The sequence below is a fragment of the Liolophura sinensis genome, chromosome 1, assembly GCF_032854445.1.
Source record: "Liolophura sinensis isolate JHLJ2023 chromosome 1, CUHK_Ljap_v2, whole genome shotgun sequence".
In the NCBI taxonomy this organism is placed as follows: Eukaryota; Metazoa; Mollusca; class Polyplacophora; order Chitonida; family Chitonidae; genus Liolophura; species Liolophura sinensis.
In genome coordinates this window covers 82,817,909-82,834,789 of record NC_088295.1, presented here as the reverse complement: position 1 = coordinate 82,834,789, position 16,881 = coordinate 82,817,909, and the positions used below count along the sequence as shown (strand labels likewise).

At 41.1% G+C, this 16,881-nt stretch overlaps 2 protein-coding genes across 2 annotated transcripts; both read left to right on the top strand.

Moving 5' to 3' along the window:
- Window positions 1-2,977: 2,977 nt before the first annotated feature.
- On the top strand, window positions 2,978-8,311 carry LOC135464731 (isoamyl acetate-hydrolyzing esterase 1 homolog). Its single transcript, XM_064742254.1, has 6 exons — window positions 2,978-3,052; window positions 5,018-5,073; window positions 5,248-5,467; window positions 6,405-6,495; window positions 7,029-7,147; window positions 7,719-8,311. Exons 1-6 carry the CDS (start codon window positions 2,978-2,980, stop codon window positions 7,890-7,892), a joined length of 735 nt encoding a protein of 244 aa, XP_064598324.1. The 3' UTR covers window positions 7,893-8,311.
- Window positions 8,312-12,811: 4,500 nt separating this feature from the next.
- Window positions 12,812-15,652, top strand: LOC135476678 (tubulin alpha-1A chain-like). Its single transcript, XM_064756788.1, has 3 exons — window positions 12,812-12,926; window positions 13,687-13,909; window positions 14,377-15,652. Exons 1-3 carry the CDS (start codon window positions 12,924-12,926, stop codon window positions 15,504-15,506), a joined length of 1,356 nt encoding a protein of 451 aa, XP_064612858.1. The 5' UTR covers window positions 12,812-12,923; the 3' UTR covers window positions 15,507-15,652.
- The last annotated feature ends 1,229 nt before the right edge of the window (window positions 15,653-16,881 follow it).

Genomic DNA, 16,881 nt, shown 5'->3' with positions numbered 1-16,881 from the left:
TCATACGATTTCTAGAATCGTGCCTTTGATTTTTTCATTGATTTAATTGGTGTTTTCCGCCATTTTTAAGAATATTTCACTTCTGCGAAGACGGCCTATATTATGGTGGAAAGACACGGGACATAATTCGGGGAAACCCACGTTCATCTGCAGGTTCATGCAATTGGTGACAAAAACATCTTATGTGGCACTTTTAAACATGTTCATATAACATATAGCTGCGTGACCTGTGTAACAGAAGTGAAATCTACACATTGCATGACCTCTTGTGGATCTGTACAGGACGGTTAGATTTATGCATGTCTCGACCAGTTTTATATCAATAGGGCCTACACTTCATATGACTACATGGTGTTATGGCTAGGTGTCTTTGATTGAGGCGTCGACCAGCTTGGCTGGAATGCACTCCTTATGATGTCATGGTATTTTATGGATAGGAGTGTTTGACTGATGCATCGGCAAGTTTGGCGGGAATGCACTCCATACGACTACATGGTGTTTCGTGGATAACAGTGTTACTTTATGAAAAAGAGTGTTGATTGAAGGGTCGAACAGTTTGACGGAAATGTACACTCCATATGACTACTTGGGGTTTTATGGATAGGAGTGCTTAATTGATGCCTCCACAAGTTTGGGGCGAATGTACACTCCATATCACTATATGACGTTTTATGGATAGGAGTGTTTGGTTGAGACGTCGACCAGCTTGACCGGAATACACTCCTAATGATAGCATGTCGTTTGATGGATAGGAGTGTTTGATTGAGGCGTCGGCCAGTTTGACCGGAATACACTCCTAATGATAGCATGTCGTTTGATGGATAGGAGTGTTTGGTTGAGGCGTCGGCCAGTTTGGCGGGAATACACTCCTAATGATAGCATGGTGTTTTATGGATTGGAGTGTTTGGTTGAGGCGTCGACCAGCTTGACCGGAATACACTCCTAATGATAGCATGTCGTTTGATGGATAGGAGTGTTTGGTTGAGGCGTCGGCCAGTTTGGCGGGAATACACTCCTAATGATAGCATGGTGTTTTATGGATTGGAGTGTTTGGTTGAGGCGTCGACCAGCTTGACCGGAATACACTCCTAATGATAGCATGTCGTTTGATGGATAGGAGTGTTTGGTTGAGGCGTCGGCCAGTTTGGCGGGAATACACTCCTAATGATAGCATGGTGTTTTATGGATTGGAGTGTTTGGTTGAGGCGTCGACCAGCTTGACCGGAATACACTCCTAATGATAGCATGTCGTTTGATGGATAGGAGTGTTTGATTGAGGCGTCGGCCAGTTTGGCGGGAATACACTCCTAATGATAGCATGTCGTTTGATGGATAGGAGTGTTTGGTTGAGGCGTAGGCCAGTTTGGCGGGAATACACTCCTAATGATAGCATGGTGTTTTATGGATTGGAGTGTTTGGTTGAGGCGTCGACCAGCTTGACCGGAATACACTCCTAATGATAGCATGGCGTCTTATGGATAGGAGTGTTTCTTTGATGCCTCGATCAGTTTGGCGGGAATACACTCCTTATGGTAGCATGGTGTTTTATGGATAGGAATGTATGATTGACGAATCCACCTGTTTTACGGGAACAGTCCTCAGGGTTGCATGGCGTATGGACAGGGATGGTAATGATTCATTGATCCTCGACATGACAGCGTGGTATTTTGTGTACAGAATGTTTGATTGATGCATAACAACTGGTTGCTATTGATACAGAAGCTCTGGGGCTAGATTCACTACGCCATTTTGGACCTATTTTAAAATTTTAGTCTTTTTCAAAAAGAAAATATATGACACTGAATGCTCAGACTTGGCTGAAATATATTCTACTACATCACAGACTCAGTAGTCGAAATTCTATCAATTTATTGCAAATATGTAATAGTTTTTTTTTTGTATTGCAGTTTTATAGGTTAACATCACCCAAAATCACCTTGTGTAACGGGGTCATGTTTGATCACACCATAGAAGTCGTTATTAAGAAAATCTTTCTAACCGTAGGTTATAACTCAGACGAAAAGGTCCTTAGATTAATTTGTGGACGAATGAAATATAACTTGTAGCCAATACAGATTCCAAACTTGAAAGAAAAACTTTTATCTGGTCGCCCATCAAAGTTGTACAAAGCATAAAAGAGTGAGTGCTTAAGGTCATAAGGTCGTACTTAACAATATTTACTCATATGACGACGAACAACATACGGGAGAACAAATCAAGCGGGTCATACATGTGTCCATATAGATAAACTAAACAGTTGTAGCTCCAAAATATGGCCATACTGATAGCGACTTTACATTTATATTTTAGGGTAAGTGCCATAAGAGGGTTTGACGGTGGAAATTTTTGGCATCTTTTAAACTCGGCTAACTTGTGGATTCAATGTGTGTGTGTGTTTAAATGCAAATGGTTATGACGTCTATATAGACCTAGGCCCTACTTAATTACATGTAGGCCTACGTATTCAATGAATCATTATATAGCCCAAGCTACAAACTAATTTAAAACTATATGCCACGCGGCATGTCAACATTGGCTATATTGAATTGGATATAGGGGCCTACAACTTTCAGCCTATAGGTCTAGCTACTGCATGTGTTGCCCATAGGGCTACTGCATGTGTTGCCCATAGGTCTACTGCACGCGTTGCCCATAGGTTAACTGCATGTGTTGCACTGCATCGTGGACAAAAATGAAATCTCGTGGCATTAAATTAATTGCGGTACTGGTATGTGTACAACTTAAATGAACTTGTAAATTGTTCAAATTAAAATTCTGTGGTATATCCATCACAGTGTTTTCATCTCACAATTTGCGAAAGGCCCATCTTCGGGAGACTGAATGACTCAGATATGTCCATTTTATTAACATTTTATTTTTCATGTTGTCACGTTGTAAAATGTAATCGCCGTAGTAGTCAACTGGATTATTACCTCCCCTGAAATTCACTCTCCATCTGCGGTGGGACTTCGGCAGCATGGCCGGTGATAATAGGAAAGAAGGCGTTGTTTCTTGGCCGAAAGTTGTACTTTTTGGAGATTCCCTTACACAGGTTACCGAGTGACAAGTGATAAGGAAAAGGGGAACTTCTGGGTTGATTATCCGATAGATGACATGCTTTTACAAGCTCACAAAATATTGTTATTTGACGTGACAAGTGTCAGTTTGACGTGAATAGGTGCCATTGGTAGGCTGAATATCGTCATTAGCCAGTGTAAGGCGTTCGTGCCTGCAAATAGCAGTGATTTTCTCACCTTGATCTCTGTAGGTCAGATTCGTAAGGTGGTGTAAGAGAAAAGTATGGCGTAAAAGAACATGGATGGAGTAATTTAGTGATAAATTGTCTTATCCATTAAATTCAATTCTTTCCCATTCAACACCTCTCTTTATATTGGGCAGGCGGAGTATCGTAGCCACAGGGGGAACCAGTGGTAAACCACACACCGATTCACGCCTTTCTGAACAACAGCTGCAGTCCAAAAGTTGTGTCAACTTTAGCTCTTACCTCTCAGCTCGCCTACATCTGCAACATCTCGCATACATTTCTCTTGGTAAGGACACAAGAGACCCAAAGTCACCTCACAGTCATCGCTAAAGCAGCAGCCATTTTGCCTTCACCACAGTTATGGGTCTGGAAAAAGTGATTGTTTCTATATGTTGCATGCGCGTTAAACCTGAAAAGGTGAGCCTAATGGCCGCCTTGCACAGAAATGACCTGCCGTGTCGTAAATACGCGGCTGGCGTGCCATTATCGAATGGAATAGGCCCGGGGTGTTGCATGTTCGGGCGAGCCAAGAGGTAAGATCCAAAGCTGACACTATTTGTGGACTGCAGCCATTGTTTGGAAAGGCCTTATTGGCCATGGCGTGGATCAATGTGTGGTTTACCATTGATTCCCCCTGTGGCTACAATACTGTGGCAGCCAAATATAAAGAGAGGAGTTGAAGTAGCCACCTAGGGACATAGGCCTGTACAGCCAGACATTTTGTCTCGGTTAACAATTAAAGTTACAAACGTGTTACTGTTCAGTCATTTCAGTGTCAGAGAGCTCTATACTGTGCATCTGCATGTATGCTAAATTGTTTTGTTGGACTGGTTCGTCTTGCGAGAATCACTGTGAGACGGCCATCCAAGTTTTGGTGAGGATACTTCCTCAGTTAACATACCGCAGTGCTGCTCAAGCCAGTGGGCCACGGACCATAACCTATAATTGCTGCTCAACTAGTTCAGTAACCCTAAACTCTTGCCATGTTGTTTAATTGACTGTCGTTTTCGTCATGACTGTGGTAAACTTTATTTATTAGTTTTCTCCTCGGCTATGTGGCACATGATGTAACTTCTAAAATGTTCTGTGAATGACGTACTACTGTAAAATGTCTTACTGCAAGAATGACGGGTGATTAAGCAACGTTGCAAGAATCGACTAGCTTTTGGATTACCAAACTACTTGAGTGGTAAGTTACGGCCTGTGCTCCCGACTGAGCCCAGCAGGTGTGTTTTGCTATGTGTGAACACAAGATTTATTGTGAGTAATCCTTCATCACGAGTAACGAGGAAACCGACGGACTTGGTTGACAGGCTCACAGTGATTCTCATGGGAGGAGCCAACATCTATAAACAATCCCAGCTCTGTATAGCAGGTCGTTATAGATGCACAGTATCTACAATGAGCTGTCCTCAGATCTGCAAGCCAGACAGTTTCTCACTCAGCCTGTTGGTGCCTAACCGGTGAGGCATATCGCAAGGCATGTTATTAGTAAAGTTTTGAGGGACCATGATTTATGATTATGACAGTAATCAACAAAACAGATATATAAAGTGATAATTTGGGAGTAGATTTGTAATCTGTTTCTTGAAGAATACAAAATGTTGTCAGTAGAATTGACAGAACATAACTCTACAGTTCATTGTGCATGATCTATATGTACAAGTGTAGGCCTACAAATATACACATGTATATGTATGTATTCATGTAACACTTGACAAATACTACATGTAAATGTGTTATTTTTTCCAGCGTGGTTTCTCTTCAGAGGGCTGCTGGTGTTCCTTGACAGCTGACTATCTTACAAGGTACTGGCTCTCTATATATCAGTCCACATAATTAATGTAAAATGTTAAGTTTTTTTTTTGTTTCTGTGGATCTACCTGGTTTATGTCAGTTTCATTTAAGTCCTATTTTTATGAATGAGAAACTTTTTTTCATGCTTAGATAGATGTCGACCATGTTCTTTCTGTTACTTTCAGGAAATGTGATGTATTGAACAGAGGTTTTTCTGGTTACACCTCTCGCTGGTGTAAGCTTGCTCTGCCAAAACTTGTCACCTCAACTGAGGCCAAAGACATTTTGCTTTTTACCATCTTCCTGGGTGCCAATGACTCCAATGACAGCATTATCAACCTCAGACAGCATGTCCCATTGGAGGAGTTCAAGCAGAACCTGGTAGAAATAGTTGAGTACTTACAGGTGAGGTGGAGTTATGTCCCTTTGTTCAGATTTTAATAACACAGATTATGAGTGAGTGAGTGAATGCTTGGGGTTTAACGTTGTACTCAACAATTTTTCAGTCATATGACGACGAAGGAATCCTTAGGGTGCATGTACATGTAATGTGCCTTCTTGTTGCAGGACGGATTTCCACCGGTCTTTTATTTAGTGCTACTTCACTGAGAGGACTTACTGAAGGCAAGTCAGCTGCCCCGCCCGAGCCATTATACTGATATGGGTCAACCAGTCGTTGCACTATGACAGATTATGACATGTGTGTCTTTTATTCAAAGTATCAGATTAGATTTCTGTATGGTGCACATTTAGTACATGTATAATTCATATTTTATTTTAGGACAGTACAGCTTAAGCAAAATTTATGCGATAAATGTGTCCATAAACATGTAAAATTTCAGTCCAAATTCCTTGATCTCCAACACAGGTTAAGTGTATTAGTGTACAACTGTATAGGTTGTATTTATCCTCTCATTACACATCATAGATGTATTTTCCTCTCAGTACTGTATAAGTTGTATTTATCCTCTCACTACACATCATAGATGTATTTTCCCCACAGTACTGTATAGGTTGTATTTATCCTCTCACTACACATCATAGATGTATTTTCCTCTCAGTACTGTATAGTTTGTATTTATCCTCTCACTACACATCATACATGTATATTTACCTCAGTACTCGTTTTAGATGTATATGTCCCCAGAGTGCACATCAAAGATGTATTTATTCCCTAAGTATTTAATGAAGATGTATTTATCACTTTACTACACTTCCTAGATGTATTCATTCCCTCATTACGGATGTATTTATCTCCTCACTACATGTATATTCGAAACATGTATTTATTTCCTCAGTACTTGTTGTAGATGCACTTATCTTCATAGTACACGTATTTCAGAGTATAGGTGTTGGTCGTGATAAGATTGTTCTGATTGGACCCCCAGCCGTTGATGAACAGGCTTGGGCCAGATATTCCAGGGAGGTAAACAGTGAGTACTTTACACATCGATACTAACACCAGCCAATGGATAGTCCATTTCTCACTTACAATGCATGGGGAGACCATTTCTTACTTCCACAGTTGCTGGATTACTTTCTTTACTTCAACATTTGCTGGGGCCCATTCTTTACTTGAAAACCAGGAAAATTTCACATTGGGGTGTCTTCAAATGGGCCAGGGGAGTCCATTTTTTTAGTTCAGCACCAAGAGGAGTCCATTCCTTAATTCCAACAGTAGGGGAGTCCATTCCTGAATTACTTTAACAGTGGGGTGGGGGTGGAGGATGGGGGAGGTTGCCACACTTTAAGTGGGAGCCTTTTCTGTTGTGGATTTCTTTTCTTTTGCGGATTTACTTTCTGTTGCAACCATAAAAATAAATTAGATAATATACCCTTTTTCTTGGAAAGTGTTAAAGTGTTACATTTCAGTGTTAAAGTGAACGTCTTTAACTTTAGATAATTATGCTAGGAAAGATAGCGAAGAGTATAATTAAAATTACATTGTAACTACAAATATTTCCAGATATGGAGAGTGGTAAGACAGATGCCCTCACCAAGGCTTATTCTCAGGCAGTGAGTCAAGCTGCTTCTCAGTCTGGGACAGAATTCATCGATATCTTCTCTGAGATGAAAAAGTCAGATGTAAGTTTCCTTGTATTGAAATACTCAGCAACTTAACCAGATTGTTCTAACTTCTGCCCTGATCTACTACAATTTATCTGAACTCTCTAACATGTTGGAACGAATTAGAAAGGAATAAACAAGTTGGCCTCTACTGAAGCTGTCACACACAGTTCATGGAATTGTTAAGCGCGCTACTTTTTTTTAACATGGTTCATGTTTATACCTTCGGTGGCCTGTACAAATTGAATAAGATTATTGGGGTGATAACCTTTATGATGGTTATTTTGTGACACAGGGTTTTTTTTCTCATTTAATATGAAATGTTTATCGTCATGGTCAAGAATTATCATTAGATTGTGCTTTTTTCTTTGTGACGGTGAGAGGTAGTATGCAGCAGAAGACAACATTTCCACTTGAAGTCAAAATGTGATTTCCTCTGTCTGGATGCTCCAGCCACTTCCATCCATATAAGCATTTTGCAACATGAAGTAGTGCAGAGTACTTATATACGAGTAGGATTTAAATGCTGAGCACCAAAGAACAAAACTATCTCAAACAGACAGTCAATCAATTGAATCTCTTGTTACAGAACTGGCGCACAATGTTGGTTGATGGCCTCCACTTTTCCAACACTGGCTCTCACTTTGTCTTTGATATTCTCAAGCCTACCATTGACCGCCGTACCTCCCATTTACCTACACTGCTCCCTGACTGGAAGGACGTCAACACGGAAAACCCAGAGGATTCCTTTAATAGACTGTGATGTTAGGGCTACTTATTAAAGAGCTGTTGATATTTTTAATTTTATCTAAGGTTATTATGGGTATATGATAATATTTTGTAATGTGAATAAGTTCTCCAGTACTGTATTAAAGAAAATTTCAACGACATTTATAGATCAAAACCATAGATGGGCAGCACATCACAAATATAATTGAGATGAGATGTGTTGTAAGGCGAAGTAACTATTCACACTTAGAGAACCTCACTTGCTCCAATACCGGTCCTAAGTACACATATTGGTGCTGGCATAATACATTCGTATCGTTAAAGCTAACTACTGTGTTACAGACAAGCATTTTATTTTTGTACATGTAATTTTTTAAAACCATTTTTTGAGATTGCAAAGCTTACCACCATGAAGCTTTGCACCTTGAAGCTAAAACAATAAACTATTTATAAGGGGAGAGGTGTAATTCCATGTTTTTTCTGTTGATATTGGTGGAGGTCATCAGGAATATTACTCGAGATCAATAAGGTCGAATCAAACTCGATGCAGCCTAAAACTGCCCTGTAAACGATAGGTCCTGAATTCAACCCCGAATCGATTCATAGCTGAGAATTTGACACGGGTAATCTCGGCACAACCTCACTTAGTTTTCAGCATAATAGGCCATGAACTGGTCAGCCCGGTGTCATTATAATGAGAATTCGTGGTGCTTCATATCTGGTGTCTTCGGCTTGACGTGAGACAGCACTGTAAATATTTTGGTGTTTGATCAGGCCAAGGAGACGCCCTTGTGATATGATGGAAAGCAGCGTCAAACCCCAATCAGACACACAAATCTAATCAAACTCCACTGGTTTGTTTGTGGCTAGAACTCAGATCTTGTGATATATCGTGGGTGGAATTTCGTGAGAACTTTATTAAGGAATAAATATGAGCACCATTCAAATAAATAAAATAAGCTGCAGATGGTCATATCCATGACCACTTCCATGAGAAGCAATGTCATTATTTAAGGCCGAGGTCACCCCTGGATGTCTGACTCTTTCACGGTTTTCAGATTCCGAAATAACAGTAATTACAAGAATTACAGTAATATTCAATGAATGTTAGTATAAATCACACTTAAAGGGATACTGGGGGGGGGGGGGGGGGCAGTGGCCGAGGAGTTTAGCACGCCAGCGTGACGCAATGATCCAGGAGTTTCCCACCAATGCAGTCGCTGTGAGTTCAAGTCCAGCTCCTAGGTCATAGTGCGGTGCTGGCGTTGCGGCCCAAATAAATAAAGGGATATAGAATCGATGCTGATAAATTGACAGTGGAGTTTGGATTTTCTAACTTAAAGGAGAAGAAAACCTAAGAACATGACACTATAGGCTGAAAAGAGCACATTTTTTTTCTATCTGGTGGTGCCTGCTGCATAATTTTGCCATTTTTCTTCACCATACACGTAAAACCTGAAAACAGCAAAGTTGGCATAAATCGCCGTGTCCATCGCGTCCTCCATCTTTAACACTCTGTAATTTATGCTGGGGATGTCTTGCCTCTCAGCCAGTGAGAGTCGTTAAAACTGCCGACTTGTTCGTGTAAACTCGGAACCTACGTCCAACATTCCGGTTTCCTGATCATCAAGCTGAAAACAAACTGTACTGTTCGCCACCTTCTGGGAAGAAGGCTCTGCACTTCGGCGGTTTCGGACGGCAATTCTCATCCTACACAGAAGACTTTAGGACTAATTCTTAGGCAAAATGGAGTCGCTCACAGCGGATTTTGGCGCTGACTTTATTTATAATTTGTCAACTTGAGGTACATATTTGAATTTTTTTATGGCTTTCACCTGCGAGGAAAGGCATACTCTTTTCAATGGTATTTGATTGATATTTAAATTTTCTTCTTTAAACCCTGCAGCCTTGGTTGAATGAAATCTGCCATCCCTAAAATTCAGCTTAGGCTGGGCATACTCAGGAGTTGCCCACACATATCTCTCACAACAGCCAATCAGAATCGATTCTGTGTCCTTGTAAACAAGAGGTGTCTGCTGCATGTATAATGTGTTTGAACACGAGTCGCTGAGCTTCACTTTAGCTTTAGCTGTGTAGCAGTAATGCTTTTTTGGGCCACAAGGCTTTGTTAATCTGAATAAAAAAGGTGATGTAAATTACTTGGACTGAATTACTGTTACAAATCATCACATTTGGTTATATAACGGAATATAGATGCGAAAGAAACTCAAAGCCGATGAATATACGATCCAGTTTGGACTTGATACGCCGTATCTGCTTTCTTTCTGTATATCATGCATTCGACGCTCTATATATAGATAGAAGAAGCTGAGGATGGGTTCATATATAGTTCATTCTGGCTGAGAGATTAGTTGTAACGCATGACGCATGCTAAGTAGGCCTACTGTTTAAATCAACACCAGATATACTAAGATTAATAGAGACAAGCTATGCAATGAAACAGTGCGGTAAAGCAAATCCGTATCTGGCCTGGTATAGAGGAATAGATGGACGCGTACAGTTTTTCTTTACCGTAAGGGCACGCGTACATACATGTATTTGTGCTTAACAACGGTCATGTTTGATTTGACCCAAACATGCTGTTTCCATATAGGGCTGACATACACAGTATAAAAGATTTGAGGCGAACAGTGCTGGCTCTAATTACAATCTGTTACGCGGACACTTGCCCATGATTACGCGTGAAAACCGGACGGGTTGAGACATGTACCATCTATACGCAGGCGGTACATAATTCATATATAGGCCTATATACGTGTTTAAGAGCATTTCAGACGCGAAAAAGATCTTACCGTTTTATCACAGAAGTAAAAGTGGCGGATGTGAGATCGTAGTTGTGCTAAATATCAGGGATGCAAATACATGTACTATTTCATGACGTCAAGTATGTCATATCCATATAACACGATTGAAAATAAACAGATTTGAAAATGAAATGTCATTATTTGGCTTCAGTAATCATATTTCTAAGTTTCCAGTGTGACGTGCGAACAAAAACTGGAATTGATATCTCCATGAAGGTATATATATATATATGCAGCTTATATATGTATAAACGCACACATTTGGGCCAGTTCTCAACCAGCGGCACACTATTTCAGTGTCTAACATCACCTGGTAACTTTTACTTTATTTATCTCCTTTATATGAATATTGTGTTATCGCAAAACATCTTAATAAGTCGCCCCATGTTCTGTTTGAGCTAGGAGTAAGTGTACATTAAGCATACTGCTCGCGTAGAGCTGCGTCTCTGGTAGGAGTGGCAGGTGTATAGTTGCAAACTTCCGTTCAGCACCAGGTATCATGTATGGCGAATTATCGAGAATGTCTTTGTTCAACGCTGATTAGGACCTTAAACATACCCCACGAAGACTATGCTTGCTGCTATAATAGGTCTGTCCAGGCGTGTTCTATTGTCAGTGGTAAAATGCCCAGCCAGTCGTGCCGTTGTGGCCTCGCAACCCTACCGTATCATGTATACAAGTGACAACAAACACCAACATTTATAAGCCGTGCACCTGTTGGCTTTAGTTTGGGCGCCAAAGTCACAATAGAATATTGACTCAAAATACATTTTAGGCCTGCTTGATAATGACGTTTAATGGAGTTGAAATGACAGAACTGTTCACAGGTATCGAAACTTAATAAGCAAGACATCGTGAATGAAGACTTCGTGTTCGACTGCCGGCTGACCGACCCACGAGTGACGTCGGGTAGGCGAGTCCAGGTTTATATTTTGACCGTTATGTCGGTGGCTGAATAAAATACTGAACTCGCCTTAATAACTACAATACACATGTACATGGATGGTGTATTTTTGTCATAATTTGTGAAATACGTATTATATTTATTTCTTACTCTCATACTCCCAAAGCTATAAATTATATTTCTTTATATAAACGTGAATTTACAGCACTTTTATTTGAAGAGAACGATACGTGTTCATGTATGATCACGAGATTTTTTATATTTCTTCTCGCATGTAAGCCTGTATAACGAACACGTTCATACACACGCACGTGATCAGCATGTGGACTCATTTACGTGTAGTTTCACCTTAATACTGTAGATAGTATTTTGGTAATAAAAATATTACGCTATTTGTATACGAGCTCTTCCCGGTTTCCTCCGAGCATAATACTGAGCCCCGTGGTGTAAGTGAAACATTCTTGAGAGCGGCGTAAAACACCAATGAAATAAATCAAATAAATAAATCTAATGGCGGGGATAAGAAAACCCTTGAGGTTTTTAATTCAAACAAATTTTTAAATAACCCCGATTTGTTCTTATATACACCAAGATCTGTATGTCATTTAACGCCACACTCAAATGCATTTGACTTAGACATAACGGTTCATTCGGCTACTGGGAGACTCTCAGGACACTGGGGCGGCTTTTGACCACGGAGGAAGGTCTCGATACCGGATGATTAGGGAGATTTTATGCCAGCACGCTTCATCCGCGTCTGGTTTATTTTCGATACCTGTATATATATATATATATATATATATATATATATATATATATATATATATTGCTGAGGATTAATAGAGAGCGGATTCCAGGATGGGATATCGGGGCTGTTTTTGGAGCTCCAGTGGTCTCGATACATGTATATCGCTTGCCAAACCAAAGAGCCCGGCATAAAATATATGGTGGAATAGTATATAGCTTATAGGCAGGGAATTAGTCCAAACCTGCCGGCTCAGTGAACCTTGAGGTATCGGATTTCGGTTTTACCTGGTCTTGTTACTAACTGTGAGCGGGTAACAACTATCCTGCTTTTGAGTGTCCATGGTGACAAGTAAACCAATGGAAGATGTCGTCTCTAGTGGGCAGATATGGCCTAGCCAATAGTCCTTCATCTTATATTTGTAACCTGTGTAAACTGTCTCCTGGCAACGTACACCGCCTGTACATGCGTACGTCTAAACTGTATATAAAGGGTTGGGCATAGCTGGTGACGGCAAACACGTGGATCTCATTCGGGCAACTTCATCGCCTTCAGTGAGTCTTGTGTGGTTATACGAAGTCACCAGCAGCCATGGTAAGTAAAGTAGTCTCACTGCAGAGTTCGTAGAATTAAGCTGATTAAGTGCACCCAGCAATCAGCAACAATAGTACAGTTTAGACCAGGCTTGTCACTCACACGTCTATAGAAATAAACTCGTTCAGTAACAATATGCATTCAGTTCATATCTCCTGGCAGATGTCTTTTCAGCCAACAAGCACGTTCGTTTGTGAATATTCTATAAGCGAATGAAATTGTTGAATCTTAAATACCGTGTTTGAATATAATTCAGACTCATAGCATAGAGTGCAAAACGTTACAACAACCGGTGAAAGACGGCCTCTTGTCAGTTTACTTCAGTGTGGGCCGACAATCAACAATCGGTGAATAACAATCCAACAATCGGTGAATAATTATTTGACATATAGCCTATCCAGGCACAGAATAACCACATATTTAACACGCATTTTAACTCGTGCTTGATATTTTAAAAGTTGCAATCTTGATACTTCGTTTCTTGGTGCTAAGACTAAGAGGATATACGTAAGTGTGCTGGTTGCTTTGATGTCAGTACAATGTGACTGGGTGAGGCATCGTGTCTAGTGCATGATATTCCAGTGAAACAGCACTATAATTAAAATGTCGGTATTTGGGCAGGCCTGCTCCCAAGAGACCTGCTACAACGGCGTGATGTAACAAACATATTGATGAAAGCGAACAAGCTAACATTAACAAATTTAACACCGTTATACTGCATTCACTCCTGATATATTCTTTTAATCTGTCTGTCTAATAGAGAGAGTGTATCAGCATCCATGTCGGCCAAGCCGGAGTCCAGATCGGAAATGCATGTTGGGAACTGTACTGTCTGGAACATGGAATCCAGCCGGACGGTCAGATGCCCTCAGACAAAACCATCGGGGGTGGGGACGACTCCTTCAACACCTTCTTTAGCGAGACTGGGGCAGGGAAGCACGTCCCTCGGGGCGTCTTTGTTGACCTAGAGCCCACTGTTATCGGTAAGATTGGGTAGAATAGATACACATTCCACTTACTGATTGTAACTGTGACTTTGTCGTTATACAACGTTATTGATTTGTTAACCTTTTAACAGTCATTCACGGTCATCTCACAGCAGTGAGATCCATAAATTTGTACTAAAGACCCATCAGTATATGAACTTTACATGAATACATACCTGCAAGAAAATGACTGTAAATCAGCACACCGTAAAAATATGAAAGTTGTGTATTTCCTAGCTGCATGCTCTCAGCATACATGGCTTCGTTGAACATGAAATAAAAAAATATGTTTAGATTCCGAAGACAAGTTGAAAGTTTGATATTATCAAGCCATTTTAAATAGTTGTTCCTCTTTCTGCATAACACATGTAGATGTATACATGAGCATTCCTGGAAAACATTGTATGAATCACATTTTCGAATCCGACAAATCCAACACCATATTGTAATGTATTGTATTGTAGATGAGGTTCGCACAGGCACTTACCGCCAACTCTTCCATCCGGAACAACTGATAACCGGCAAGGAAGATGCCGCCAACAACTACGCACGTGGTCATTACACCATCGGTAAGGAAATCGTGGACCTCGTCCTGGACCGCATCCGCAAGCTGGCTGACCAGTGTACGGGTCTTCAGGGCTTCCTCATCTTCCACAGTTTTGGAGGAGGCACCGGTTCTGGATTCACCTCACTGCTTATGGAGCGACTCAGCGTGGACTATGGCAAGAAATCCAAGCTGGAGTTCTCCGTCTACCCAGCACCTCAGGTATCCACGGCTGTGGTTGAACCCTACAACTCCATTCTAACCACTCATACCACCCTTGAGCACTCCGACTGCGCCTTCATGGTCGACAATGAGGCTATTTACGACATCTGCCGCCGTAACCTCGACATCGAGCGCCCCACCTACACCAACTTGAACCGTCTGATTGGTCAGATCGTGAGCTCTATTACGGCTTCTCTCCGATTCGACGGCGCCTTGAATGTCGATTTGACCGAGTTCCAGACCAACTTGGTACCATATCCACGAATTCATTTCCCTCTGGCGACGTATGCTCCAGTCATCTCGGCTGAAAAGGCTTATCATGAGCAGTTATCTGTGGCTGAAATCACTAACGCCACATTTGAGCCAGCCAACCAAATGGTAAAGTGCGATCCACGTCACGGCAAATACATGGCCTGTTGTATGTTGTACAGAGGTGACGTCGTGCCCAAAGACGTCAACGCTGCTATCGCTACCATCAAGACCAAGAGAACCATCCAGTTCGTTGACTGGTGTCCCACTGGTTTCAAGGTCGGTATCAACTACCAGCCTCCAACCGTCGTCCCTGGTGGTGACTTGGCCAAAGTCCAGAGAGCTGTGTGCATGTTAAGCAACACCACTGCCATTGCTGAGGCTTGGGCTCGTCTTGATCACAAGTTTGACCTGATGTACGCCAAACGTGCTTTTGTCCACTGGTACGTGGGAGAGGGTATGGAGGAGGGCGAGTTCTCCGAGGCTCGGGAGGATTTGGCCGCTCTGGAGAAGGATTATGAGGAGGTGGGTGTCGACTCTGTAGAGGATGAAGGAGAAGAGGAACAAGACGAATATTAAAAAAATTCCGTTTACACTGGGACTGTGTAGAGCACACAATAAGTGCTTGTGTTCCTTGAAGCAAGTTCCAAGATACATGTATTTGAAAATAAAAATTGTGCAGTTGGACTTTTGTCTTGTGTTGTTTCTATTTACGAGATTTTGACGAGAAGGCAATAATAAAACTGACCGCGAAGACGTCATCAGCTCCGCCTAATATCGATACTGCAACTTGCTTTGAATAATTATGACGTCACCCGAGGCAATGAGCTCTTGGTGTTGAAACTAAGCTTCTGGAGTTTAACATTATGAACTGGAAAAAAACAGTTAAGGCAAACCAAACACTGCTGCAGCAGAAACCTTGTACAAGGCTGGTTTTAGAATCGAGCACGTGCATAAATGCTCGAACATGTGTACCACATAAGGCCTATGTCACATAATGTCTATGTATAAGATCCCAAACTTGAGGCCTTTGTCACAGAATGCCTTTGTGTAAGATCCCTAACATAAGGCCTATGTCACATAATGTCTATGTATAAGATCCCAAACTTGAGGCCTTTGTCACAGAATGCCTTTGTGTAAGATCCCTAACATGAGGCCTATGTCACAGAATGTCTATGTATAAGATCCCAAACATGAGGCCTATGTCACAGAATGTCTATGTATAAGATCCTAAACATGAGGCCTTTGTCACAGAATGCTATGTATAAGATTCCAAACATAAGACCTATGTCACAGAATGTCTATGTATAAGATCCCAAACATAAGGCCTTTGTCACAGAATGTCTATGTATAAGATCCCAAACATAAGGCCTTTGTCACAGAATGCTTATGTATAAGACCTCAAGCATGACACCTATGTCATAGAATGGTTATGTATAAGGCCTCACACATGAGGCCTATGCCACAGAATGCCTATGTATAAAATATCACATACGAGGCCTATGTTACGGAATGTTTAATATCTCATACATGAGTTCTATGTAACAGAATGCCTATGTATAAGACGTCAAATATGTGGTCTACGTCACAGAATGCCTCTGTGTAACAACCCTAACATGTTCCCTATGTCACAGAATGTCTGTGAATGAGAACCCGAACATGAGGCCTATGTCACAGAATGTCTATGCATAAACCTTCAAACATGAGGCCTATGTCACAGAATGTCTATGCATAAAACTTCAAACATGGGGCCTATGTTACAGAATGTCTATGCATAAACTTCAAACATGAGGCCTATGTCACAGAATGTCTATGCTTAAACTTCAAACATGAGGCCTATGTCACAGAATGTCTATGCATAAAACTTCAAACATGAGGCCTATGTCACAGAATGTCTATGCATAAAACTTCAAACATGAGGCCTATGTCACAGAATGTCTATGCATAAACCTTC

Bases quoted from the DNA above. Each gene is read 5' to 3' on its own strand.
- LOC135464731 (XM_064742254.1), top strand. From the start codon at position 2,978: ATGGCCGGTGATAATAGGAAAGAAGGCGTTGTTTCTTGGCCGAAAGTT. The intron at 5,074-5,247 runs GTACTGGCTCTC...TGTTACTTTCAG, and splicing joins ACAGCTGACTATCTTACAAG to GAAATGTGATGTATTGAACA. The intron at 6,496-7,028 runs GTGAGTACTTTA...AAATATTTCCAG, and splicing joins ATATTCCAGGGAGGTAAACA to ATATGGAGAGTGGTAAGACA.
- LOC135476678 (XM_064756788.1), top strand. The intron at 13,910-14,376 runs GTAAGATTGGGT...ATTGTATTGTAG, and splicing joins CCTAGAGCCCACTGTTATCG to ATGAGGTTCGCACAGGCACT.